This window comes from Oryctolagus cuniculus, chromosome 18 (assembly GCF_964237555.1).
Source record: "Oryctolagus cuniculus chromosome 18, mOryCun1.1, whole genome shotgun sequence".
Lineage (NCBI taxonomy): Eukaryota > Metazoa > Chordata > Mammalia > Lagomorpha > Leporidae > Oryctolagus > Oryctolagus cuniculus.
In genome coordinates this window covers 55,959,478-55,971,094 of record NC_091449.1, presented here as the reverse complement: position 1 = coordinate 55,971,094, position 11,617 = coordinate 55,959,478, and the positions used below count along the sequence as shown (strand labels likewise).

The 11,617-nt window shown below is 43.8% G+C and overlaps 1 protein-coding gene across 4 annotated transcripts; it reads right to left on the bottom strand.

Moving 5' to 3' along the window:
• Positions 1-4,473: 4,473 nt before the first annotated feature.
• Positions 4,474-11,173, bottom strand: CMTR2 (cap methyltransferase 2). 4 transcript variants are annotated; one of them, XM_008257588.4, is made up of 2 exons: positions 10,756-11,173; positions 4,474-8,000 (listed from the first exon to the last, which is right to left on the bottom strand). In XM_008257588.4, the coding sequence occupies exon 2, from the start codon at positions 7,979-7,981 to the stop codon at positions 5,672-5,674; it is 2,310 nt and encodes a 769-aa protein (XP_008255810.2). In that variant the 5' UTR covers positions 7,982-8,000; positions 10,756-11,173; the 3' UTR covers positions 4,474-5,671. The 4 variants fall into 4 exon arrangements, with proteins under 4 accessions (XP_008255810.2, XP_051702978.2, XP_051702976.2 ...); XM_051847018.2 differs by having other exon boundaries at positions 10,972-11,173; XM_051847016.2 differs by lacking the exon at positions 10,756-11,173 and adding an exon at positions 10,202-10,719.
• Positions 11,174-11,617: the final 444 nt, after the last annotated feature.

Genomic DNA, 11,617 nt, shown 5'->3' with positions numbered 1-11,617 from the left:
ATCCTCCGCCTTGCGGCGCCAGCACACCGGGTTCTAGTCCCGGTCGGGGTGCCGGATTCTGTCCTGGTTGCCCCTCTTCCAGGCCAGCTCTCCGCTGTGGCCAGGGAGTGCAGTGGAGGATGGCCCAAGTGCTTGGGCCCTGCACCCCATGGGAGACCAGGAGAAGCACCTGGCTCCTGCCATCGGATCAGCGCGGTGCACCGGCCGCAGCGCACCAGCCATGGCGGCCATTGGAGGGTGAAGCAACAGCAAAAGGAAAACCTCTCTGTCTCTCTCTCTGTCCACTCTGCCTGTCAAAAAGAAAGAAACATATTAAGTATGTGCAATGCAAAAATCCTATTGGATCTTTACTTGAACAAATACACAAAGGCATTTTTGAGACAACACAGTCTAGGTACTGAGTAATTTTGTTAGGTATGATAAAGTGCTTATTTGATAGACATACGTGTGTGTTTTACAAACTTAAAGTATTCCAAGGTGGAGGGGAAAAAAGAGCAGGATATATCATGTTCACCTCAAATTCTGATCATCATGGAACCCGGATAAGGGTAGACGGACATTTGTTACATCATTTTAATATTTGTATGTTTGAAAATCTTCTGTAATAAAACAACAAAATCAGGTAACATTCCATAGGGGCTGGAGTTGTGGCACAGCAGGTTAAGCCACTATCTGCGCTGCCAGCATCCCAGGTGGGCGCTGGCTAAGAGTCCCAGCTGCACCGCCACTGATCCAGCTCCCTGCTTATGTGCCCGGGAGAGCAGTGGAAGATGCCCAAGTCCTTGGGCCCCTGTACCCATGTGGGAGACCCAGAAGCAGTTCCTGTCGCAGCCATATGGGGCATGAACCATCGGATAGAGGATATGTCTCTCCTTCTCTAACTCTGCCTTTCAAATAAATAAATCTTTTTAAAAAAATTCCACAGACAACTATATGGATGACATGGCCTACAAAATAAGTATATGCCATGTACTTTTACAAGTTTATAATCTTGGCAAGAAAATCAAAGCGTGAAAAAAGGAAGGACAATGTATGATGATTCAATGCTCAAACTGAATGAGTCTAGTAAAAAGTGCAACAGCTGCAAGAGATTCCTCCCAGAGTCTGCAGGCAGTCACACGGATGATACTTACTCTGACAAAAAGAAAAAGCTATCTTTGCTTTGAATGTTCTCTGCTAGCCTGATACAGACTGATTTTTCAATCCTAGGATTCACTGGAAACAGAAGAGAAACCCTCACACGTATAAAAAGACAAGCACGTCTGTTGGACTCAGTAATTTGGAGGCACAATCTTAAAACAGCAAAAAGATACGTAAACTCTTAAAATACAGGAGTAAACACAAAGATCAAAGAATCTTTTTAATACAAGTATCTTTTCAACAGGATGAACAAAAATACTTTGCAGAAAAGGAACAATTTCTACAAATGCTTTCCTTTAATCACAACAGATTTTCCATAAATTAAAAATATAGCTGCAATATTAAATATTAAATAATGCTAAATGTCCAGCAAGTCTAAGCTGATGCTGCCACACTTAGTAGAAATGAACAAAGATTCCACCCATTTAATCTATACAGACACTCACGGAAGACCCAAAGATAAAACTCCCCAGAAAACTAGAAAAACATTATTATAAATAAAATTTATAAAGACACAGCCTGTATGTAAACACCGGCAGACAGAACTTTAAGATCCTCAGCTGAGTGAAATTAAATGCTAACCTATGCTGAGTGACATAGCTTACAAATCGTTTCACTAATAAACAGCTGGTATCTTCATGTAGCTACAGTCATAAAGAAACTTCACCTCGTCCAAAATCATTACAATATAAGCTTGTATTTATCTAAAGTTATCTTCATTTTTCATATTGGTCAACAACAAGAAAAGGCAACAATTAAAGTGATTCAATAACAAGAGAATGAAATAAGAGCTCCTTATTTTAAAATTTCAATCTTACAAAAACAATGTACTGAATTGTTCAAAACAAGCAACAGTTTATTATATATTTATTGAGGATTACCATTTTAATTACATATCCTAAGACACACCTACATACTAAGAGTTACTACATGTAGTAGTAAGCTTTTAGTTTACTATTTGGCCCATTAGCCCATCCAAAAATAAAATTTACCAAATAGAAATTAATTTTTAATATTGAAGTATGAAATAGTTAACTTTCAATATTGAAATTTTTGTTTTATAGCTACTGCTCTTCCTAAGATCAACCTAGAAATGTTTTATCTAGTTAAAAATAAAGGTAAAAAGACAGGTAGGGGAGGCCTATTATCAAACAAGTGAGTCTCTTTTCAATAATAACTACGAAGTGACAATTTTCAGCTGGTTATACACATCTGTACCATCTATGCACAGTGACTTGTCATCATTTTAATAAAGGATGATATTCATATTATGACTACATTTTGTTAAAACTAAAGATTACAAAAGGTAAGGCCTGAATGTATCAGTGTACTTACTGTCTTAGTGTTTTTAGAACATAAAAATGAAGTCTTTTATACTTTGCTTAAAATCTTTAAAATCATAACTACTTTTATGAACACAATAACCATTTCTTGTTAAAAATAATTTTTTAAAAACCAAAACAAAGCTAAAACTGTCCTATTCCTTACTTTCATTTTGGAAAGAAAACAAACACTAAAACTATTTGTTACTCCTTTTTAAAATCAAGGACCAGAGTACATAATCATGAAAATAAGATTCTGTTGGGCTTATTATCAACACTGTCACTGTGAAAAATTTGAGGATTAACTAATCTCGTATACCGGTACCAAAGCAATGTTACCAATTCAAAAACTGTCCAACTAACGATCTCATCTGGAAATGAGACATGGTAAAATTTTAAAAGACTGGTATCCTCACAAAAATAAGTAAAATAACAAAAGCATAAGCAAACTTTTTTTCATTTCTTCCAATATTTTAATCTCACTTCATTCATTTCATCCCAGATCTCTGTAGTAGCAAAGAAAAAAAAATTTTTTTTTTTTTTTGACAGGCAGAGTGGACAGTGAGAGAGAGAGACAGGGAGAAAGGTCTTCCTTTGCCGTTGGTTCACCCTCCAATGGCCGCCGCGGCTGGTGCGCTGCGGCCGGCGCACCGCGCTGATCCAATGGCAGGAGCCAGGAGCCAGGTGCTTTTCCTGGTCTCCCATGGGGTGCAGGGCCCAAGCACCTGGGCCATCCTCCACTGCATTCCCTGGCCACAGCAGAGAGCTGGCCTGGAAGAGGGGCAACCGGGACAGAATCCGGCACCCCGACCGGGACTAGAACCCGGTGTGCCGGCGCCGCTAGGCGGAGGATTAGCCTAGTGAGCCGCGGCGCCAGCGCAAAGAAAATTTTACACAAATCCCTGTAAACGAAAAGGTATTTCAAAGACAGGAGTAAAGTTCATAAATTTCAATTAAAAAAAAATTTTAGAGAATATATTTTCAATGCATTCATATATGAAACAGCATTACAACGAAGATCTCCTCGGAATTACGAGACTCTTCCCAGAGGGAGAATAAATATTAATATTGAAGAAATTAGATGTGCAAGATTTCTTTCTCACCAAGTTTTTGGGAAAACACATTCATGCAGTTTAAATTTTCTAGCTGCTAAAAACTTTTCAAAGGCCACGGCAATTAAATTAAAACTCTCAAGACAGCTGAAAAATAATTTCAAACAGTAGCTACCCTGATAAACCACACTACATCCTTTCTCATGTTTTAGGGCCTTTTCTGTTCACTAATTTCGGGGGACCATTTCCCCTCCCCTGTCTGTCAATGACTCCTGTAAAATACTGGACCTGCCATTTTCATTCACTTCAATTTGAAACTTCAAATCAACCCCATGTTTAAAACAACCTGAACCCAATACATCAGATCAACAGCAACTGATTTCAACAGCTTTGTCAAAAATATAATCTAGTATACTCCAGGGTTATGTATGGCAATAAAGATCAATGTTTTAAAAAATAATTAATACTTATTTGAGGGGCTTAAGTTTTCACCTAGACCTAGGATGTCTACTTCCTTCTAATTCAAACAGTTAAAGTAAGTAAAAACGAACACCACTTTCTATGAGCCCTAACCTAACAAGGCATAAAAACTCAAGTGCAAAGAGGTTTCCCAAGAGTGGTTTTTCTGTTGGTAATCTGTTTTCTGCCAGAGCTGCATCATCACAAACTAGAAATACTTCTATAAAGTCACCAGTAAAAAATCACATTTGTTTAAGAAATCTACCTCCAGTCTCCACATCTTTCCCTCCCACCCCTCACCCCCGCCATACTCAATTTCTCTCCCAAAGTAGACGTTCCATAAATATTACAATATTAAGGCCTAAATTTTAATGAATACAAATCAGAGGAAATGAAGGAACATTAACTCCCATTCAAACCTTCCTTTAAAAAAAGTCTGTTTCCAAGTTATATTTTTAACTTCCCCTATGATTCTCTTTAAAAAAGATGAACACAAAATCTCTCTGCTAATGACTTTATTCATGAATCTATAATGGAACTCAAAATAGCAAAGAACATGAAAAATTTTCAGATTAATATTTATCAACCAAATACATCAGAGAATAAATCTATTTTTCATATAACAAAATGCCTAAAAATGCACATGTGAGAATATAAGTATTCTCCACTCTGTGGAACTTAAAGATAATGAAGAACTGTTTAACAGTTTGCCAGAAAGGCTCATTGCACAAATACAAACAAATCAAAAGAAATCAAATGTAATTAATAACATAACCATCTCATGGCTATTTTAAAGGCAAAGTGCTATTTCCACACGGAAAATCAGTAAAAAAAAAAAAAAAAAATGTTGTGTGCTGAACTGTCATTCTCAAAGTGTTAGCATTCTTCCTCAGTACGTCACTCACACATCACACTCACACATTCCCCATGAGGCTATAAACCTAACCTTAAAATTTCAAAATCCTCTCATTCACAAATTATTTCATAGAGGTTAAAAAATCACCATACCATACCTACATTAAGCTTTTCATGATACAGACAAGTCTTAGACATTACAATTTTTCACTGTTTTAACATGATCTTTGGTTTGAAGCTGCTCCGCTCTCTTTCATAGTTGGATGGTTACGGCTGGCTAGACACCCACAGAACAGCACCCCAGTTTCATCTGAGCATAGAAGATAACCAGGTCAGTGGTCTCAGGGCAATGGGTGGCACACCAAGACACCTGCTAAGATGAGTTCCCCGAAATCCGCAGCTGCCCTGGTCAGTGCTGAAGGACAGCAGTGTTGCCTCCTTTCATCGGTGACCTGTCAAAATGCTCATCAACAGCACTAGCCAGGAGAGGAAGTCAGCTGGCAAACACCAGCCGTGCCCCACGACGGACACAGGGGCACATCCTGAGCAGCTCAGACCACCTAGACTGCATAAGCAGCATAGGCGTGTCCACCCTGACAGATGCACACAATGCGTGTTTAAAGGGTGCACACCATCACCTCACCTAACTGTGCCTGTGCACGGACACATCCTAGAGACCTAACCGAGCTGATGGCTTTCCAGAATTCGCAAGACTGAACGATGAAGTGAAGAAGCTGCCCTTTCCCCAAATGAAAGGTACCGAATCGAGAGAGTGAATGGATGCAGTAACTGAGAAACTGTAAGAGGTCATAAAGTTAAATCTCAGAAAGGCCATGTTCAATTTCATACTTGAAGGCTGCTGATTGCTTCTCTCTCTCCTTGAATAATTAAATGCAAATGCCTTTTGGCAATGGCAGCATTCAAATCCCACAAAAAATTAAGTAATGTCCCCCTAAGGAGCACCTCCATGGGCACAAATTGTAAAACCTGCTGGGAGGAATCAGAGTTAAGCAAAGTGCTCAAAAATTCATTCACATTCTGCAGATATTGGAAAACCGGATTTGGAAGATCCTGATAACCAACACACAGCAGAACTGCACAGGTCCTCAGGGGCTGAGAGGACGTGGGACAAGAAAACGTGATGAATCTGAAACAACTGTGAAGTACAAAAATCAAACCAGCCATGAATCTTGTTAAACAGGACAGTACAGGCAAAACCATAGCATCCCCTGTCTGAAGCTGCTGCAATGAACGCAACAGGCAGTCCAGAAATAACTGCTGATAAGCGGGGTCTCCATCATGAAGCAAGGAGCAGCTGAAAGTCAGGAGCTCAGCCGATTCCAGGAGTCGAATTTCCACTGGCACGTGCACCTTGACGTTCTGGAGAGCCGGCAAACCCACGAGCAGGCACTTCACTTGGTTGCTGGGTTCCACAACCTGCTCATCCTGAAGGCACTTGGTGAGGCTAAACAACTCAGAAAGTATTAGTTCTGCAGAAAAAATGTCACAAGGACAGTGCGGCCGCTGTGTGGGCCCACACTTGGAATCCAAATCCCAAGCTCCTCCTACAGACTTTTCGATTGCCTCATTGAGAGTCTTTAAAACCTCGCCGTCACAGAAAGGCGAGCATTTTACCTTTGGCAGTTTCTTGCCTTCTAAAACATGCCATGAGTGACACTCCAGTTTGGAAGCTGTGCCTTCCAGCAGAGAGCTCTGCCCGGGCTGACAGACAGCGTGCTCTTCTGCCCAACCATTGAAGTATCCTTTGGCAACTTTATCTTTCCAAGAAAGGGTTTCCAACATCTTCCTTTCATTGTAAGTTTTAAAATATCTGTTTCTCTGCCCAAACCATTTTGTATTTGTACTACAACCAATGTTAGATTTTTTTACTAACCAATTCTTTTTGGAAAGAGGTTTCAGTTGAAATTTCTGCATGAAATAGTATACAGCACAATCCCTTAAATTATTCAGCTTTGCTTGTTCCTCTTTCTCCATGCACTCAAACAGGCGGATGTTTTCAGAAATAGTCTCTAGCTGATACTTATGGAAGAACGTACAACATTCTTCATGCCTTTTCAGAAAAGATTCCGGAATCACATGATGGGGAAAGAGAGCTTTCCTGGTCATTTCGATCCCAAAATTCAGCATCATTTTAGATAACACAGGATGGATGGCCTCTCTTCCCTTATAGTGGAGACATACCACATAGACCTCTGAGTTTCCTGCCTTGCTAGTAGCAGGTTTGAAAACATGGACTTGGTCAAAAGAACAGTTTAGCAGGTACATCAGGTTTATGGAACAATGTTCAAACAAAGTAAACATCTTCAGAACAAAAGAGCCACCACTTCCAAGCGTGGTAAGGGCAGTGACAACTTCACAGTAATGCAAAGAAGAGACTAAAGCTTCTTGCTCACCCGGGTTTCCTTGGCAATCAAAGCTCCCATCTGCAGTGACCAGGTGTACGGTGTCCATGCTGCTCAGGAAATCCTGAAGTCCAGTCAGATACTTCAGGGTCATGATATCACCAGTGTTGTCGGGACCAAAGTACCACCACTGCAATGTATTTGCAATAAGCCGGTCATCCATAACCATCATAAGATTGTCATTTGCTTCATGGTATGGATTCAGGGTATTAGCTACCCAGCTCCATTCACAAGGGAACCGATGGGATTTCAAGTAGTGGTTGAGACTAGCTATGAAAGCTCCAGGGGCTTCGCAGAGGTGAACAGAATTCAGCCTTCCGTTCTGAAAAGCCTCCTGGGGAAGGAGTGGAAAGCTGCACAAAATCTCATGGAACTTGCACCAGGCCTGAGTACAAAGTTCCGCATTCACAGCTTTTCTCACATGAGAAATGATTTTTCCTGCTCTGTTGGTGAAAGCAGTATGTTCATGCCACTCATCCAGTTTCTTATCACTCAGTAGGTTTTTCACTTCATTTAGGGAGTTCTTCAAATCAAGAAAGGCAGTAAACTCCGTGTGTTCACTGGTGAACATCTCTTGAGGACCTGGTAACTGCCACTCATCATCAAGTGGCTTTCCATAAGTAAAGTTCTTGGTGAAGAGCTCAAAAATGTCAGCAAGCACATCTGGGCTGCAGGTCTCTGGACCTGGTGTCTGCTGCACTGCTGGCTTTCTGCTCTTGCTCTTACTCATTTTCAAGTCCAATTAAAATCTGGGAAGAGAAAGCACATAATTAAATCAATCAAGTTTATTGGTGAGTCACGTCTCAGCGGCAGCAGCAAATCTCACCACACTCATGGCATACCCCATAAAATGGGATGGCTAACGCCAGCACAAACTGTTACATAACTCAACAATCTGTAATTAAAAAAAAGAGTAGTGGTTTTGATACTCAACAGACGTGGGTTCAAATTCCAGCTCTCGGGCAAACTACTTTACACTATGGAATTCAGTTTTTTATTTAAAAGACTGACATTTTCTTAAGAGGATAAAACACAATATAATAACACATAAAAGTATATACCAAAGAATATTCATCAGTGAACAGCAGCTATTACTATCACAGTAACAACCCATCGAGATCCTCCCCCACAGTTCTCTACCCAAGGCTGTGACACCAACCACGTGGTCTCAAACAGAGATTCATCCCCGAACATGACCTTCAGTCAAGCTCTAAAAAGAGGTTTTTAGCGTTTTTCCATTCCTTCCATACCTCATCTCCTTCTAGGAAAAGATCCTGCACATGAATCTGGTACTTGGTCCTGCTATCTTACCAAAAGCCACTTAATTTGCTACTCGGGCTGCTAAAACTGCTGCATAGTTCCTCTATGAAGATTTCACCCTTAAAATCAACATGCAACTTTGGTAGTTCCAATCACCAATACAGGTCCCCAGCTAAACTCACCATTAAACTGCCTGTAAACTCTTGGCACCTGAACTCTAGTCTCTTTCTGCCTGTTGCTGAAACTGACCAACAGTTCACCTTGGCATGTCTCTAAACCAGATTCCTGTCTCTCATATGGCTGGTCAGCTCCACACTCTAAAGTCTCATTATTTCTTCTTGCTCCTAAAACTCCTTACATACTTTGGCAGCATAAGCTTAAAATGAAAAAGTATTTTTATTAAATACACAGTCACTCTACATTCTGTCTAATGCTGCCTAAGAAACCAAGAACACCCATCCCCTAGGGAAAGGAGAATAAGAGAAAGGAGAATGGCTGGATGCTGTAGGCTGGAAAATGTGAGTTCCAGCAGAAAGAGCAGCAAGTCTTACACACCTGTTCATGTGATGGTCACCAATAAGTGACTCAATCATGGATTCTGTCTCACTGAGCATACCCTGTTGAATCGAAATTTGTTCAATGTGGAAAAACTGACAAATGTTTGGGAAACAGAAATGAGCAGCTAGGACAGATAGCCTAGCACTGAAGGTGCCCACGCGTCCAATCCCAGCACCTGGCTCCAAGCCCTGGCTCCACCGCCAGTTCCAGCTTCCTGCTAATGGGGACCCTGGGAGGCAACAGGTGAAAGTTTAAATAATTGAGTCCCTCCCACCCCTGTGGGAAACTGGGACTGAGTTCCTGGCTCTGAGCTTCATCCTGGCCTAGTTCCAGCCTTTGTGGGGATTTGCTGAATCAGCTAGCAGATGGCTGCTCACTCTCTCTGCCTCACAAATAAACTTTTAAAATACTTTTTAAATTGTGCTACTGACATAATAAGTACAACAATATCCAGGTGACTGTATTCTACTAGCATTTACTTTTGTATTGATATTTTAGTGCAGTTTTCACCTTTTCATGTTTCAATTATTTAGAAGCCTGTCCACATTAGCGGTGTGTGTACTCCCTGAACTAACAGGTGTCATTACTGTACCTTAGTAGCAGTTTGTTTGCCACAAGGTGTGTACAAATTACGTGTAAAAAGTTGTTCTCAGTCAAGATTACCCATCAACATCTCTTCTCACTTAGGAGTTTCTGTTTTGATTTGCACCGTTAGTAGCTACGCTCACACCCAGACAATTCTGAAAGCGACAGCGAGGCCTTTCTGCATTCACTGAAATCCTCAACAAGGGCCGGTGAAGTCCATCACAGCCTCTTCTGTCTTAACTACACAGTGCCTACTGGCCACCGCCATCATGCTTGCATCTCAACTAGGTTTTGGAAAAAGCTGGATTTCGGTCACTTATCAATCAGTGGCTAAAGGTGGGCTGTGCAATCTATAGAATTACCTGCGCCGGAGGACAACTACGGTGATCCAACACACCCATGCTTCCTGACTGCACCCCGGCCGCGTGCCACCTGTCATCATCACGCCCCTCACTCACTCTGCTGCAGCCGCCCTGCAAGACCCCAGGCACCTTCCAGGCCCAAGGCCTTGCAGCGGCCGGACCCTCCGCCTAACTCATTCCCTCACCTTCCAGTAAGCGGAGGCTACCCTGCCTTGCTCACTTCCAACTGCCTCTCGCATTCCCTTTCTTGCGGCATGTTTCCTTCTCCCAAGGCAGCCCCTTCCTTCTAACCCACAGTTCATCTCTGCGGCCCGCAGCGTGTGGCTGACAGAATGTCTGGGAATCATGTTCTGTGCACTAGGCACTCCACAGAGCTTTGTGGCATCATAAGTCTGCTGGGTGGGCCAGAAACACTCTGCTTATACTGCGGACTCCCGCAGAAAGTCACGTAGCGCCCCGCCCGAAGCCACAAGGGGAACACCTGTAAAACCCCTGAGCCTAACGTGCAACCCGCACAGCTGTTCCCTCTCCGGTCCACACCCGGAGAGGAGTTATAGAAGTGCTTCGACCAACTTCTTCCAGCGACACAAGCGCGTCTCCCGCGCTCACCATGGCCCCGGGGCGCCCCAAGAGCTCATTTCCAGGGGCGGAAATGAGTGGAGAGCACTCCGTCCCGGCTCCTGTCTCGCACCCCGGAAACTGGGAGGAGGACCCGGGCTCTCGACCCGGCCTGGATTACCTTGGCTCGCGCCCACCAGGGAGCCCACAGTCTGGAGCCGCGGCGCTTCCACTCGCCCGCCTCACGCGAGGGCACCAGTCTCCATTTCCGCCCCCAGGGATGCTTCCCGGGGTGGTCGCTCCTTTGGGTCCTCGGCGAACCCAGCCCCTGGACAGCGGGGTTGCCAGCCAGGAGGCTCGGGGGGCGGGGGGCGCTCCTGGTGGTACCCGGACCCACCTCCAGGTCACGCTGTCACGGAACGCCCGCCGCGGCCGCCCGAGGGCCCTCACGGTCACACTGCGCACGCGCCCTCCAGGCGGGGCTTGCGTCACGGCGTCTACGTTACGCAGCGCCGGGGACTTCTCTCCCTCAGGTTTCGTTTCTCCGCGGGATACCGGAGCTGGGAAGCCCCCGTCTCCCGTCCCGCCCGGCTGCTATGGCAACAGAAGCTGCGCGCGCAGCCGGAGCGCCCTTGGCCCCGCCCCTCGAGGGTGGAGAAGTGGGAGCGGGTTTGGGGCGGGGCTGATCTTTTCCGGACGTGGTGGCCGCAGAATTACAAACTCCCGCAGAAACAGCCCAAAAACAAACGAACAAACAAAAAAGTGAATTAAATAGCTAATAAGGGTGCACAGAGTTGTTTTCCTACTACGAAAAGAGAACTGGAAATGAAAGCGTCTCCTGGCCCAGTTGAGATTTAAAGTGGCCCCTGTAGGGGAGCCCAGGAGTGGTGGGGGCGACGCTCACTGCAGACAGGTGTGCATGAGGGCCCGCAGCCCTCCTCCCGCGACTTATCCTCAGGCAGTCGGGACAAAGCGTTCATTTCAGCACCTCAAAAATAACAGCAACAAAATGGAGACTGCCCAAGTGTAACTTCAAGGACGTC